The 16,810-nt window shown below is 41.5% G+C and overlaps 2 protein-coding genes across 5 annotated transcripts in view; one reads left to right on the top strand and one right to left on the bottom strand.

Annotated features, from left to right (window-relative positions):
• The window catches only part of SNW1 (SNW domain containing 1), a 43,739-nt gene extending 36,122 nt beyond the window's left edge, over positions 1-7,617 (top strand). Inside the window, exons 11-14 of one of the 3 annotated variants that reach the window (XM_005561908.5) lie at positions 1,828-1,924; positions 4,225-4,342; positions 6,689-6,852; positions 6,933-7,617. In XM_005561908.5, coding sequence (XP_005561965.1) covers positions 1,828-1,924; positions 4,225-4,342; positions 6,689-6,852; positions 6,933-7,131 — 578 coding nt within the window. In that variant the 3' untranslated portion in view covers positions 7,132-7,617. Of the gene's footprint in view, positions 1-1,827; positions 1,925-4,224; positions 4,343-6,688 lie in introns of all 3 variants that reach the window. The other 2 variants (XM_065549138.2, XM_005561906.5) reach the window with 2 other exon arrangements.
• On the bottom strand, positions 7,618-16,795 carry SLIRP (SRA stem-loop interacting RNA binding protein). 2 transcript variants are annotated; one of them, XM_005561909.2, is made up of 4 exons: positions 16,690-16,795; positions 13,996-14,054; positions 8,967-9,074; positions 7,618-7,720 (listed from the first exon to the last, which is right to left on the bottom strand). In XM_005561909.2, the coding sequence occupies exons 1-4, from the start codon at positions 16,784-16,786 to the stop codon at positions 7,655-7,657; spliced, it is 330 nt and encodes a 109-aa protein (XP_005561966.2). In that variant the 5' UTR covers positions 16,787-16,795; the 3' UTR covers positions 7,618-7,654. The 2 variants fall into 2 exon arrangements, with proteins under 2 accessions (XP_005561966.2, XP_073854064.1); XM_073997963.1 differs by lacking the exon at positions 13,996-14,054.
• Positions 16,796-16,810: the final 15 nt, after the last annotated feature.

Genomic DNA, 16,810 nt, shown 5'->3' with positions numbered 1-16,810 from the left:
AACTGAAAATAGAACCACTACACAATCCAACAATCCACTGCTGGGTATATATCCAAAAGAAAATCAGTATATCAAATCAAAAAGGGATATCTGCACTCCATGTTCATTGCAGTGCTCTTTACAATAACCAAGATACACAGAATATGTCCAGTGGGTGAATGGAAAAAGAAAATGTGGTCTATATACACAATGGGATGTTGCTCTGCCTTAAAAAAGAATGAAATGTAATTTGCAACAATATGGATGGAACTGAAGGTTATTAAGTGAATAAGCCTGGCACAGAAAGACAAATACCGAATCTTCCCACTTGTATGTGGGAGCTAAAAAAGTTGGTCTCAGGAAAGTAGAGAGTAGAATGGTGGTTACCAGTGGTTGGGAAGGATGTTGGGGATAGGGAGTGAAGAGAGATTGGTTGATGGTACAAAAACACAGAAAGAGTAAGTTCTAATGTTCCTAGTACAATGGGGAGAATAGTTAATGATAATTTATTGTATATAGCAAAATAGCTATAATGTTTCCAACTCAAATAAATGTTTGAGGTGATGGATATCCTAATTACCCTGATTTGATTATTACACATTTTATTGATGTATCAAATATATATACCCCATAAATATGTATAATTATATATCAATAAAAATAAAATTTAAAAGCAATTAACGTTGATAAATTTGCTTTATCACATATTTGCCCATCTGTCCATCTATCCATCTGATTTACTGCATTGCATTTCAAAGTAAGTTGAAGACGGCAGTACATTTTACCTTAAATATTTTAGCTGCATGCTTGATTCTAGAATTCACATTCAAAAATTAATATTATTTATTAGACTTAAATTAATTGCAAGTAAGGTTTAAAAGGCTGAATGTGACTACAAAGAAGTTTGTAATATTCTCTTGTTCAAAATATTGGCTGGGCGCGGCGGATCACTTGAGGTCAGGAGTTCGAGACTACCTTGGTGAAACTCCATCTCTACTAAAAATAAAAAAGTAGCCTGCATGGTGGTGCACGCATATAATCCCAGCTACTTGGGAGGTTGAGGCAGCCGAGAAGCAGAGGTTGCAGTGAGCTGAGATCACTCCACTGCACTCCAGCCTGGGCAACAGAGTGAGACTCCTTCTCACAAAAAAAAAAAAAAAAAAACAAACCCAAACAGGCTGGGCGCGGTGGCTCACGCTTGTAATCCTAGCACTTTGGGAGGCTGAGGCGGGCACATCACCTGAGGTTGGGAGTTTGAGACCAGCCTGACCAACATGGAGAAACCCCGTCTCTACTAAAAATACCAAATTAGCTGGGCGTGGTGGCGCATGCCTGTAATCCCAGCTACTTGGGAGGCTGAGGCAGGAGAATCACTTGAACCCGGGAGGCAGAGGTTGCAGTGAGCTGAGACCGCACCATTGCGCTCCAGCCTGCGCAACAAGAGCGAAAGTCCGTCTCAAAAAGAAAAAAAAAAATTAATGGGGCTGAGTGCAGTGGCTCACACCTGTGACTCCAGCACTTTGGGAGGCCTAGGTGGGAAGTTCACTAGAGCCTGGAGTTTGAGACCAGCATCGACAACATAGAGGGACCTCATCTTTACAAAACATTAAAAAATTAGCCAGGCATGGTGGCACACACCTGTGGTCCCAGGTACTTGGGAGGATGAGGCAGGAGGATCACTTGAATCCAGGAGGTAGAGGCTGCAGTGAACCATGTTCATGCTACTGCACTCCAGCCTGGGTGACAGAGTGAGACCCTGTCTCTTTTTAAAAAATTATATACACACGTACACATATGCACACATATAATAGATATTACAGTGAAGTACTTTTCAACTGTTCACAACAGAGGATGGGGAGGCACGTGAGAGGGATGAAATCCGGCATGACAGGCGAAAAGAGAGACAGCATGACCGGAATCTTTCCAGGGCAGCTCCTGATAAGAGGTAGGTGTTATTTAAGATACGTACCAATCATGGAGGCTGGGCGCGGTGGCTCACCCCTGTAATCCCAGCACTTTGGGAGGCCGATGTGGGCAGGAGATCGAGACCATCCTGGCTAACATGGTGAAACCCCATGTCTACTAAAAGTACAAAAAATTAGCCGGGCGTGGTCATGGTGGGCGTCTAGTCCCAGCTGCTCGGGAGACTGAGGCAGAAGAATGGTGTGAACCTGGGAGGCGGAGCTTGCAGTGAGCTGAGATGGCGCCACTGCACTCCAGCCTGGGCAGAGTGAGACTCCGTCTCACACAAAAAAAGATAGGTACCAATCATGAAGAGTGGCCTTTTTGTACCTTTTAGAGCAGAGTTTTTAGTCCACTAAGATCAGTTTTGCTTCTCTCCCTTTCTTCTTCAGTTTGATAACTTAATACATTAGCACTTAATTTTCTTATACTTAACTTTGTCTTAGCTCTAGTTGACTGTCTTTGGAATTAATCTTTTCTTCCATCACTTAAGTCAGAATTGAGAATGATGGGAATATGGAAAACAGAATTGAGATCAGATTTTTGAAAAGGATGTAGTAGTAAATTTGGACTGTTATAGTCGGTTCTTTTCCTACCTTAAATGGTGAGACAAATGGATTATGTGCCTCTTTAGACAGGAAATAAGCTGTCATGCTTTTACTGAGATCATTTTATATGCATAGTACTTTATATGCATCTAGTGCAATTGAGAAGAGCAGTTTTGAAAGAAGTGAAAATCAGCTCATTCTTAACAGAAGTTTAACTTACAGTTCAGAAAGACAGAGCTATCCATAAAATAATTTGAGAAAATTTGCAAAGCACTTTTAGTAAATATAAATGTATGGAACAAACTAAATACATATACAAGGGCATAAAGTATGGATTGGGGAAGTTTATGGCTCACCAAAGGCTGAGGACTTAAAGTTCTGAAAAGTAGAGGAAATGCTGCAATACAAAGGTAGAATTCTGAGTGAGGGTTAAATGCAAATATAAAATATTTTCTTCCCAAAGGAACAGTTTTCTATGCTCTGATCATCCCATGAGCCTAATACATTTTTCAAGTCATATTTTAAACACAAAAAAGAGGCTGGGCACGGTGGCTCACACCTATAATCCCAGCACTTTGGCAAGCCAAGGCGGGCGAATCACTTGAGGTCAGGAGTTCATCCAGCCTGGCCAACATGGTGAAACCCCCATCTCTACTAAAAATACAAAAATTAGCTGGGTGTGGTGGCATGTGCCTGTAGTCCCAGCTACTCGAGAGGCTGAAGTGGGAGAATCATTTGAACCCTGGAGGCAGAGGATTCAGTGAGCCAAGATCGTGCCACTATACTCCAGCCTGGGTGAGAGCGAGACTGTATCTCAAAAATAAAAATAAATAGGCATTAAAAAGATTCCTGCTGGTGTTAATTGGCATATTTCATCTCCCTGGATAAATGACGTCATAGAGAAGCAGAGACTCTTACTCTTGAGTTGAGGGTAACGTACATGTAGAAGGAGGAGCAAAGTGTGAAAGTGTTTAATTAATGACAGTCTTGGTTAGTAATTCCTAAGTTGTAAAAGTTACAATGGCTCTGTGGATAAATTGGGCCCTCAAAACCAGTAAAGTGGCCATCAGAATTGACAACATAGAAAAGCTGTAAAATTGTAACTGGATGAAAATCAAATAGCCTGTAGAAATCATTTTGTGACCTGAGTTTTTAGTAAAATAAGTAATGACAGTTACCATGGTTTCATTGGGATATAGATTGCATGTATAATGAAACAGCCAGGAAACCAAATTAATTTGAATGTCAAAAATCATACTAACTATTTCAGTCATTGACATGTTTTCCTCAAAATTCTAGTGGGATAAAATTATTAAATGTAGTTAGATAAAAGAGCTGTTTCTAGCTTATTTAAAATGATTCCTGTGCTACATCTAAATTGTATCCACTTCCCCAACCCCCAAACCATCATATGATAGTAAATATAGACCATAGCAATTTTATATCTCAGTATGGTTGTAAGGTGATTGCTTATATTAAAGAATTCCATGTCAACGAATCTGTTAGATGTTCTTTTGAGCTAACAGGATGTCCTAATTGTAAAACTCTTCCCTCTAATCTGAAATGCTTTATAAGGGCTGCCAACTTGATTATGTATTATCAAGGAATATACGTTCTCAAGATGTGAATGTGACATATTCATGTCCTTTGCTTCTGAGATTGGTTGTATTTCTATTGAACATACTCAGTTTGTCTATAAAGAGTTTTCAGTTAGTGATGTCGTATTTCAAAATAGGTCGAAACTTCAGAGAAATGAAAATCGGGATATCAGTGAAGTCATTGCTCTCGGTGTTCCTAATCCTCGGACTTCCAATGAAGTTCAGTATGACCAAAGGCTCTTCAACCAATCCAAGGTACAAGTTTAGGAAAGCATATTGTTGTGTTGATGTGAATACCTATCCTCAGGGAAACGAAAATTACCATACTTCATATTTGGATGTAAATGCCAGCATGATGACAAAAAAATTGGAAGTTGTATGTTGAAACTTGAGACAAGAAAGATGAAACAGTTCTGATTTTAACTTCTTACAGTGGACTGAAATTTGAGACACTAGGAGAAGAAAGAAATTAGCTGATTAAAAACTTGGTGCTGTACTCGGGAGGCTGAGGCAGGAGAATGGCGTGAACCCGGGGGGCGGAGCTTGCAGTGAGCCGAGATTGAGCCACTGCACTCCAGCCTGGGCGACAGAGCGAGACTCTCTGTCTCAAAAAAAAAAAAAAAAAAAAAAAACAACTTGGTGCTGTGGTATGTCAATCTTTTGTTTTTAAAATAGAACCAGGGAGGACAGGCACGGTGGCTTTTGCCTATAATCCCAACACATTTGGAGGCCGAAGCAGGCAGATCACCTGAGGTCAGGAGTTTGAGACCAGCCTGGCCAATGTGGTGAAACCCCAGCTCTACTAAAAATACGAAAATTAGCCAGGTGTGGTGGTGCATGCCTGTAATCCTCACTACTTGGGAGGCTGAGGCACGAGAATTGCTTCAGCTTGTGGTGAGCCAAGATTGTGCCACTGTACTCTAGCCTGGGTGACTGAGACTCTATCTCAAAAAAATAAAATAGAGCCAGTGTCCTACAAAAGTTCCTCTTGGGTTTTTTGTTGTTCATTTTTGGGTTTTTTTTTTTTTTTTAATGCTATAGAAATATGTCAATTTGGGAATCTTTTAAAAATGAAGCTGTAAAACTGGATTAAAGTACTAGGCTGGCTGTCAGGAAATCTGATTTCTAGTACCAATTGCCATTAGCTAACTAGGACACTTTAAGCCTGGGAAAACACAAGGCGGGTGCGTGCACACACACACACACACACACACACACACACACGGTAAGAATACAAAGGTGTAAGTTCTACTGGAAAGTGGAGTGGGAAACTTTATGACTTGGAGGTTTTAAGTAAGCTCTTCTAAGTGATAATTTATTAGGTGCATTTTATATTCTTGGCATTGTTCTAAATCTTGTTATTATCTCAATTCTTACAAAAATCCTTTGAAATAATACTATTCTCTCATGTTATAGATGAGGAAATTGAAACACAGGTTTACCTTGTGACTGATGGAATTAAGATTCAAGTCTTGATCTCAAAGCTTTATTATTACTATTTTTTTTTGAGATGGAGTCTCACTGTCACCCAGGCTGGAGTACTGTGGCGCCATCTTGGTTCACTGCAACCTCCACCTCCCAGGTTCAAGGGATTCTCCTGCCTCAGCCTCCTGAGTTGCTGGGATTATCACAGGCACATGCCACCACGCCCGGCTATCTTTAGTAGAGACAGGGTTTCATCATGTTGGGTCAGGCTGGTCTCAAACTCCTGATCTTGTGATCCTCCCGCCTTGGCCTCCCGACGTGCTGGGATTACAGGCGTGGGCCACTGCGCCCAGCGCATTTCAAAGCTTTCTTAACCACTATACAAAGGCAGCTTACCAGCTGAGCAAAGGGATCTAGGGGTGAAATTTCACGTAAGTAAAATATTTTCAAGATAATCACCTGTTAGAAGCTTAAGCTTAAAACATTTAAAAATTGTGATGAAAATATTTCTGGCTGGGCACTGTGGCTCACACCTGTAATCCTAGCACTTTGTGAGACCTAGGCAGGCAGATTGCTTGAACCCAGTTTAAGACCAGCCTGGGCAATATGGCAAAACCCTGTGTACAAAAAATTAGCTGGACATGTTGGCACACACCTGTACTCCTAGCTACTTGGGAGGCTGAGGTGGGAGGAACACTTGAGCACAGGGAGGTTGCAGCTGCAGTGAGCTTATATAGCGTTTTGTGAGACCAAGGCAGGCAACCACCTGAGGTCAGGAGTTCAGGACCATCCTGGCCAACATGGTAAAACCCTGTCTCTACTAAAAATACAAAAATTAGCCGGGTGTGGTGGCACGTGCCTGGAATCCCAGCCACCTGGAAGGCTGAGGCAGGAGAATCGTTGGAACTGGGAGGCAGTGGCTGCAGTGAGCCAAGATCACGCTACCGCAGTCCAACCTGGGTGACAAAGCAAGACTCCGTCTGAAGAAAAAAAAAAAAAGAATCCAAAGTTATGAAGTTTATGTGCTAGCAGTTTTTTAATGAAGACCTTTAATTTGCAGTTCAGATTGTTGAAAATGTGAGCTACAAATTAGCAAGGGTTTACTGTAAACATGTTATGATTCAGCTTTTGATAAAGTGTTTACACTTTTATTTAATGTCATCCATTTTTCCACAGGGTATGGACAGTGGATTTGCAGGTGGAGAAGATGAAATTTATAATGTTTATGATCAAGCCTGGAGAGGTGGTAAAGATATGGCCCAGAGTATTTATAGGCCCAGTAAAAATCTGGACAAGGACATGTATGGTGATGATCTAGAAGCCAGAATAAAAACCAACAGGTACCAATCCATACAACTCAATTTCAGTGTTTACACTGGTGAAAGCAAAGTAGTTCATAGTCTTTTCTCTTTTTCCCTAGATTTGTTCCCGACAAGGAGTTTTCTGGTTCAGACCGTAGACAGAGAGGCCGAGAAGGACCAGTTCAGTTTGAGGAAGATCCTTTTGGTTTGGACAAGTTTTTGGAAGAAGCCAAACAGCATGGTGGCTCTAAAAGACCCTCAGATAGCAGCCGCCCCAAGGAACATGAGCATGAAGGCAAGAAGAGGAGGAAGGAGTAGACACAGGTCTCTTCATAGTGAATGAACTATTACCCATTACCCTAATGATGCAAGTCATACGGGGGAACACTTTGTAAATGGTCAGGATAAAAAACAAATCTGGGTGTCGGATCCCAGCACTACTTTTTATTACTGGAGAATGGGGGGGAGATAGAAAATTCTACTTTGAATTACTTAGTTTTTTTAAAGAGTGGGTTGTGTTTGTGCTTTTCCCACCTTTCAGCATTTATAGAACATGCTGCCCCACATACAAAGTCAAGACCACTTCCTTTTGTGTGACACTAGTAGTTTGGGGTTAATATTTTGTGTAAGAACAGCTGCATATGAGTAAAGTTACCCCAACCACAGTGAGGAGGATGTTCACATACTGGAACTATCCTGCCAAATAAATTTTGCCCCTGTTGTGCTCTGTTTTAATTTGGAGTGGGCAAAGTAACCTCTTGCTTGGTGCAACTATTTGTTTCAAATAAAAACATTTAGACAAAATTCTCAGTTATGTTAACTTTATTAATAGGCTGCGGTCTCAAAAATCTTTCTCTTCATCATCAGATGTCGGCAGAACTTTTGGCTTTTGAGCTTGAACCTGGACCTGAAAAAAATAAGCACTGTAAGGAAGGAAAGGCAATGTTTGCAAAAACATTCAAACTGAAAATCGCTTTTTTATTAGGGAATCAGTATGAATAACTCAGGCAGTTTTTATTTGTACCTTGTTCTTTTGTTTTCTCCTCAAATTCCTTTTACCATCTTTCTTGATATTATGACTCCCTAACCCTCAATTAAAAATTGTAAATCAGGCCAGGAGCAGTGGCTCAGGCCTGTAATCCCAGCATTTTGGCAGGCTGAGGCAAGAGGATTGCTTGAGGCCAGGAGTTCAAGACCACCCTGCAACATAGCAAGGGCCTGTCTCATTAAAAATAAATTTAAAAATAAAATAGTAGATCAATTTGGCCCAAGATCACATGGTGGGAAAGCCAAGATTTCAGCCCCAGCTTGCCTGACTTGAAAGGTAGACTGCTGGCTGGGTGCGGTGGCTCATGCCTGTAATCCCAGTGCTTTGGGAGGCCGAGGCGGGTGGATCGCCTGAGGTCACAAGTTCGAGACCAGCCTGACCAACATGGTGAAACTCAATCTCTACTAAAAATACAAAAAAAATTAGCTGTGCGTGGTGGCACATGCCTATAATCCCAGCTACTCAGGAGGCTGAGGCAGGAGAATCACTTGAACCCAGGAGGCAGAGGTTGCAGTGAGCCAAGATCACACCACTGTACGCTAGCCTGGGCAACAAGAGCGAGACTGTCTCAAACAAACAAAAAGAAAAAAGTAGACTGCTATGTCCACTGTGTTATATAAACTGGTTACTCTACCACCCCCCATTCTTTTTCTTTTCTTTTTTTTTCAGATGGATTTCGCTCATTGCCCAAGCTGGAGTGCAATGGCGCGATCTGTCAGGTTCTTCTGCCTCAGTGTCCAACCTGTCTCCCCGGTTCTTCTGCCTCAGCGTCCTGAGGAGCTGGGACTATAAGCATGTGCCACCATGCCCGGCTAATTTTTTTTGTATTTTTAGTAGAGATGGGGTTTCTCCATGTTGGTCAGGCTGGTGTCAAACTCTTGACCTCTAGTGATCCCCCCACCTCAGCCTCCCAAAGTGCTGGGATTACAGGCGTGAACTACCACACCTGGCCTACCACCCCATCATTCTAACAAGCATTAAGGTAGCTTCAGTTACAAATCTCTCAAAGTCCCCATCATTCCATATTTATGATCTATTTGATACATAATTAAATAGTACCTACATGTATATCATACATGTGTCTGGTATAGAAAAACAAATTTACCTTTACTCCATCTATAATATGATATTCCTGTTGTAGTGCATTCTGAAGTTCTTCTTCTGAAGAAAACTGAACCCAACCCAAACCTCTGTGAAAGCCAGTCCCCTTGTCCTAAAAATTCAAAATATAGGAAAAGATTAATCATGAACTTGAGAAAGTTTCCAGGAGCTCCAAATCAAACTACCAACTTTTTCATCTGCCAAAAATCAGATTTTTTTTTTTTTTTTTCAGGCAGGGTCTTGCTCTGTCACCCAGGCTGGAGTGCAGTGGTATGAGCCGGACTCACTGCAGCCTCAACTTCCTGGGTTCAAGCAATCCTCCCACCTCAGCCTCTTCAGTAGCTGGGATCACAGGTACATACCACCATGTCTGGCTCATTTTTTATATTTTTTGTAGAGACAAGGTCTTGCCATCTTACCCAGGCCGGTCTCAACTCCTGGGCTCAAGCAGTCTTCCCATCTGGGCCTCCCAAAGTGCTGGAATTACAGGCATAAGCCAGCATGCTCAGCCAAAAATCGATCAAAGACATAGGTGTCGGTAACCTTGCTTTACACCCTTCCTGATCACCCAAAGCTAAATCCCTGTTGTTAAACTTCCTGTTTTCCTTGCTGCCATTAGAGAAGATATGGGTCATGAGCTTTCTGTATCATTCTAGATGCAAACCATACTAACAGTAATAGCTAAGGGAAATTTTGATCAGTACTTTTGTTCTAAGCCTCGTTTCTGGAAACTAGAAAATTAAGCCTCAAAGGCTTGTTGCACTCATTTCTGAATCCAGTCACCCTCATCACCACCACGACTATCATATGTTCCTAATGAAAAACAAGAAAAGATAATATTTAGCCCTTACTTAACCTAGTTATAGACTTCGGGTTAATTTAAACAATTTTGCTACTTTCCCTTGTGCAAAAGTTTCAACCTATACATCACATACGGAAAACAGATTCTAGAGTGCTTGGATGTACCCTGCCCCTCCAGCCCTTCAACAGAAAACAAGTATTAAGATGTCTAGTCCCTGTAGATAACAAACTGGTCCTCATTAGTCTCATTCAAGTTATGCTGTGCTTTGCCAAAGAAAATCAAAATCTTACAATTGCTCCTATACTTCAAGGATAACTTTATAAGGAATAACCTAGAATACAAGAGAAGTTTCTGGTGATGTCCCAATGATCCATTCATTGTAGATAAGACAATTTCTTTTTTTTTTTTTTTTTTTTGAGACGGAGTCTCGCGCTGTGTCACCCAGGCTGGAGTGCAGTGGCGCGATCTCGGCTCACTGCAAGCTCCGCCTCCCAGGTTCACGCCATTCTCCTGCCTCAGCCTCCGAGTAGCTGGGACTACAGGCGCCCGCCACCACGCCCGGCTAGTTTTTTGTATTTTTAGTAGAACGGGGTTTCACCATGTTAGCCAGGATGGTCTCGATCTCCTGACCTCGTGATCCACCCGCCTCGGCCTCCCAAAGTGCTGGGATTACAGGCTTGAGCCACCGCACCCGGCCAGATAAGACAATTTCTAAAGCATTCCTTTACTGTCATGTGACCACTTCCACAGTCAAAGGCATTAAGAAATTTGTTTATATTAAAACAGGCCAGGTGCAGTGGCTCAATCCCAACACTTTGGGAGGCTGGGGTGGGTGGATGGCTTGAAGTCAGGAGTTCGAGACCAGCCTGGCCAACATGGTGCAACTCCCATCTCTACTAAAAATACAGAAATTAGCCAGGTGTGGTGGCACATGCCTGTAGTCCCAGCTACCTGGGTGGCTGAGGAAGGAGGATCACTTGAACCCGGGAGGCAGAGATTGCAGTGAGCTGAAATAGCGCCTCTGCACTCCAGCCTGGGCGACAGAGCAAGGCTGTCTCAAAAAAACAAAAAAAAACAAAAAAAAACAAAAAAACAAAAACTCAGTCCAGGTGCAGTGGCTCATGCCTGTAATTACAGCACTTTCGGAGCTAAGGTGGGTAGACTGCTTGAGTCCAGGAGTTGCAATATGGTGAAGCCCAATTTCTACAAGGAATACAAAAAACTAGCCGGGTGTGATGGCACATGACTGTAGTCCCAGCTACTCAGGAGGCAGAGGCAGGAAGGATCCCTTGAACCCAGGAGGTCAAGGCTGCGGTGAACGTGATTGTGCCACTGCACTCCAGCCTGATGACAGAGTGAGACCCTGTCTCAAAATAAGGAACCAGGATTTCCAACTTGAGTACAATGAATTTAACAAAAAATTATTTTTGTCATATTTTATTTTGTTTTATCAACATCAAAGCTGCCTTTTATTTAAATCTAAGATCTATTCTTTCCAGGTCCTATTTTATTTATGGACCAAGAAAAACCTATTAATTTTTTTTGCAAGGAACTTTTAAATGCTCTTGAAAAAACTGAAGTTTTCATGCTTATAGAAAACATTTCATGTCCATTAATACATGTGCCCAACTTTTCTATTCAACTATATAAAATTCCATTGCATCAGTGACTTAATATCTAATCAATCCCAGTGATGAACATTTAGGTTTTTTCTTCTTACTTGACATTAAGCAATGCTGCTTTGGAATATTCTTGACCACACATTTCTGTAGGATAAATTCTTAGACAAGTAACTGCTAGATCAAAGCAAATATAAATTCTTAACTTTGGTATTTTGTCAACTATACATCAGAACTGAAGGTACCAGCTGAACTTCTCAACAACTTGAGTGCCAGATTCCCTACACCTTCACTGGTACTATATATAACTAATCTGTTAGTCTTTGGGAGTCAAGTAACATTAAACCAAGAATTAAGAATTTAAGTTCCTTTATGTTTTTAATTTTACCATAGCCCTTATAGTGCTGCAAGGAAAAAAAGGTTTCAGTCAAGTGTGTGTAAACTATATACTCACATCACACCCTAAAAAAGCCCACAGAGAAATACAGTCCGGGATAAATTTATAGGCTGATTTCTAAACCCTCCCAAGAAAGCAAAGGAAATGTAATTAATATAAAAATACTGTTTTATTAGTTATAAATCTAAAAAAGAAAATGGTACTCAATGAAGACAAAACTTAAAATATCCTCTGCCAATTCTTAGAAATCTCAAATCCTTATTAGAATACTGTAGTAGGCAGAATTCTAAGATAGGCCCTATGATCTCCATGCATTCCCCATGTCACACCCTATATAATTCCCTCCCCTTGAGCGTAGGCAAGACCTGACTTGCTTCTAACCAAAAGAATACAGCGAAAGTAATGGGATGTCACTCCTGTGATTACGTTCAATGTAAGATGCCATCTTAGCATACTGGAGAAGCCCTTGCTGGCTTTAAAGAAGCAAGCTGCAATGTAGTAAGACAGCCTACAGATAAACCAGGTAACAAGGAACTGCAGGGAGTTCCTAGGTGAGAGCAGCTCCCAACTCAGAGCCAAAGGTCAGCAAGAAAACAGACCTCAGTCCTACAGTTAAAGATGAATACTGGCCGGGGGCAGTGGCTCACACCTGTAATGCCAGCATTTTGGGAAGCCCAGCGGGCGGGTCACTTGAGGTCAGGAGTTCAAGACCAGCCTAGCCAACAGAGGGAAACTCCATCTCTACTAAAAATACAAAAATTAGCTGGGTGTGGTAGCGCATGCCTGTAGTCCCAGCTACTCAGGAGGCTGAGGCAGGAGAATGGCTTGAACCCAGGCAGCAGAGGTTGCAGTAAGCCGAGATTGCGCTACTGCACTCCAGCTTGGGCAACAGAGCAAGACTCCATCTCAAAAAAAAAAAAAAAAAAAATTTTGTCAACCACATGAGGGAGCTTGAAGTCAGTCTTTTTCCCCAGTAGACCCTTTGATGAGAGGCACTACAGCCCCAGCTGACACGTGGAATATATAGCTATGTAAGACCCTAAGGAGAGGACCCAGCTAAACTGTGCTCAGCTGTGAGATATGTGCTGTTTTGAGCCATTATGCTTGTTGTATTTTGTTACACAACAATAAAAAAACACAAATACGTATGATAAAGCCTTTTCACTTTTTAATCAGTATCACTCAAAATGTTATCAATGGACTGTAGGCCAGGCATAGTGGCTCACGCCCGTAATCCCAGCACTTTGGGAGGCCAACGCAGGAGGATTGCCTGAAGCCAGGAGTTCAAGATCAGCCTGGGCAACATGGCAAGACCCCCATCTCCATAAAAATAAGCCAGTACAGTGGCTCACACCTGTAATCTGAACACTTCGGGAGGCCGAGGTGGGCAGATGGCTTGAGCCCAGGAGTTTGACGAGACCAGCATAAGCAACATGGCCAAACCCCATCTCTACAAAAAATACAAAAATTACCCAGGTGTGCTGGCACATGCCTGTAGTCCCAGCTACTCAGGAGGCTGAGGTGGGAGGATCACCTGAGCCTGGAAGGCAGAGGTTGCAGTGAGCCATGATCGCATCACTGCACTCCACCTGGGGTGATAGAGCAAGACCCTGTCTCTTAAAAAAAAGAAAATGAAAAAATTTTCCAGCCTGGGCAGTATGGCAAAACCCTGTCTCCACTAATACCAAAAAAGTTAACTGGGCATGGTGGCACATGTCTGTAGTCCCAGCTACTCAGGGGGCTGAGGTGGGAGGATCACTTAAGCCTGGGAGGCAGAGGCTGCAGTGAGATCAGGCCACTGCACTCCTGCAGAGGGACAGAGCAAGACCCTGTCACAAGATAGATAAATAAGAGTTTTTTAAAACACTTTAAGCTTTTTCTTTTTTAACAATTTTTGTGAGTGTATAGTAGGTGTATATATTTACAGAGCACATGAGATATTTTGATATAGGCATGCAATATAAAATAAGCACATCATGGAGAATGTGGTATCTATCCCCTCAAGCATTTACCATTTGACTTATGGGGTATCTAAACCCTTAGGCATTTATCCTGAGTTACAAATAATCCAATTACACTCTTTGAATTATTTTAAAATGTAAAATTATTATTGACTATAGTCACCCTGTTCTGCTATCAAATAGGTCTTATTCATTCTATTTTTTTGGTACCCATTAGCCATTCCCACCTCCCCCTACTTTTTCTTAATACTTACAAAAGGTACAATACACCTTTTTACATGGCCAAACTGTGCAAAGTATTCTTTCAGCTGACCTGTGTGGCAGAAGAAAACGTATTAAAAGCAGTTACTATATTTTGGATTCTCTTAGATTGTAGAAAGAAACTAAAAGTGATCCCAGGGTCACCAGACTTCTTGTGGACAGGAACTACTTTGCATTTCCCTAAAGGCTTAAGATTTAGGAAGCAGCTATGGTACTGACTATAAAGTCACAATGTACCAGACTTGGTGGTGAGGAGGGGAGATGGACAGACAAGTTGTTGAATTGGCTGCAGTCTCCATCCTCAGCAAACATCAAGTGTTTTCATCATATCAGTTACTGTGCTATGTGGACTATGATCCCTGTGAGCAGATCACAAAGAAGAAAAAGACCAATTACAGTCCAGTGTGTTTCCAGGTATACTGAAGATTTCCAAATAAAATCCCAACTTACTGGTCCTTCACAATTTAGTAAAATGAGTTGACCTCACCTGCTCTTCCTGCCTTATTTCCCACTGCTGGTCCCTAGTTACTCTCTAGTACAACAAATTGAATTATCTGTATCTGTCCTGCGGATTACCCTCTGCATATGTTGTTCTCTCCCCTCTGTATGCTGGTAATCCTATCTCCCCCTGCCTAACTTACAACTATAACTATTCTTCAAGACCCAAACCAAATACATCCACTGAGTATTATTTTATTGGGCTCCTATCACAATACAAGACAATGTACTAGCCCTGTAGGACTTCAAAGATTTGGAGTATATAAAGACTAAAAACTACACGATCTGTTTCTCTTGTGAACTACAGTGCCTGTACTTCACTGAACTACTTTTTATAATATCTATTTAGTTCTCCTAGTTCACCAAAACCTCACTGGTTCAACAACTGCCTATATTTGTTCTAAGTCTCTTCATCCCCACCACTACTACACTGTAAGCTCCCTCAGCATATAAACCACCATGTTTACCGTGACCAATAAACAGTAGGGCCTCAATATTGGCTAAATGAGTAAGTAAATGTCCACTAATCCTTCCAACAATCCACAGAGACTAAATTTTTAAGGGATCTAATGTTTAAGTCAAACCAACTGGCAAGATCAAGGTCTCACAGAATATGATACTGGAGAACAAAATAATGTTAAATATATGTTTTATACCAGATAATTAAAGTCCTAGAAGACGCTGATTTCAAAACAAACCAGCTCTGGAAGGTAACCCTCTTCCTAAATTGCCTAAAATGGTGAAGGAAAAACAGCTGCAAGCACCAAGAAGAATGCCTACCACAGAATAGATACTTAAGTAAGTATTTGCTGAATCAATGTAACAACCAAGAGAAACTGTTTCGAGGTTGTACATAATGCTCACTCTTTTTAAGGGTTTTAAACTCGCCCTTTATTGTCTGGAAACTTGCATCCTCAAGATGCTAATGAAACTCCTCAGCCTTTCCATAAAGTTTCACAGGGCCTACGGGAGACTTTACTGGGCTTGGTCTTCACCAAGCACATGTTTAAAAGATGGGGCACAAACCAACCTATTTCCCATTCTACTACTCACGTCTGAGCCACAAAAACTAAAAAGAAACTAAATCTTGCTCCATTTTGTTTAAAGGGGCTGACCTGAAACATGAATACAAAAAAAGTGACCACGAATGTTTATATGTTGGTAAGCAAATATAAAAACCTCATCTCAAAACTGCAACTGACAAAAATTGAAGGTGGTGAAAGATTTCAGAACTAATTATTCCAACCTTTATCTCAAGACTAGGCCTCTCCTGTAAGTTTCAATTTTAGTTATCGTGAAAATAACTATCATTTGCTGAGTACTTACACTGTATCTAACGCATGTCTAAGAAGTTTGCATATAAACTCAATCCTCTCAACAATCCTATGAGCTGGGTATTATTGACTACATTTTATCAATGAGTAAACTGAGGCCCAGTTGTGAGTCATTTTCCCATACTAACTTCAGTTATTCAGGTGATACAACGATTAAATGGCCAAGCTGGAATTCTAACCTCAATGGTCTAGTTTCGGAGTCCACTTCTCAGCCACAATGATATACAACTTCTGTTCAATTGCCTGACAGAAACTTCACAAGTTTCTCAAACTCAACACATTCAAACTTTACTCACCTTCTCTTGGCCTGCTCCTAGCTTCTAAACGAGCAATTCACCAATGCTAAAAACCCAGAAATCATTCCTCCCTTTCCTTTATTCCGTACACTTTCCCATTTAAGCCATCACGAAACGGCATCTAATTTGCTTTTAAAACGTGACTGGATCTGACCACCATCCTTCTACCATCGCCCTAATTCAGGTCCTCACCTTTTAAGTAAATTAATGATACTGCTTTTTAGCTCCTCTCCAAGCCTACAATCTTGCCACCTTGAATCCATCCTCCACACTACAGTCAAAATTATCCCTTCTAAATTGTAAATCTTGGTTACCAAGTAATAAATCTTTACACCAAATCACTCCTAAAGGCAAGAGCTGGTGCATTCGTGACCCCAAAAGCTCAAAGGCCATCCCTAAACGGTTAACTGCAAACAAAATTTCTTTCTGCTCACTTGCATGCTCAGGAGCAGTCTCCTAATTCAGTCACCACGCTGACTTAAGTACCCTGCAAAAAGCAGAAGCTTTGAGGATCGCTTGGACCTAAAAATTCCGCTACTCCCACATCTCCATCACTCACTCGACGCCGCAGTCCAAGGAATTTTTCTCACAAAAGCAACCGGCCGATCGATATTTCTACGCAGCGCCACAGCACCTCTCGCTGCTGAGGCCGCCATCTTTAGACTAAAGGACCTCCTTGA

Source organism: Macaca fascicularis, chromosome 7 (genome assembly GCF_037993035.2).
Source record: "Macaca fascicularis isolate 582-1 chromosome 7, T2T-MFA8v1.1".
NCBI classification, from domain to species: domain Eukaryota; kingdom Metazoa; phylum Chordata; class Mammalia; order Primates; family Cercopithecidae; genus Macaca; species Macaca fascicularis.
This window is presented reverse-complemented; position numbering and strand designations above follow the sequence as displayed.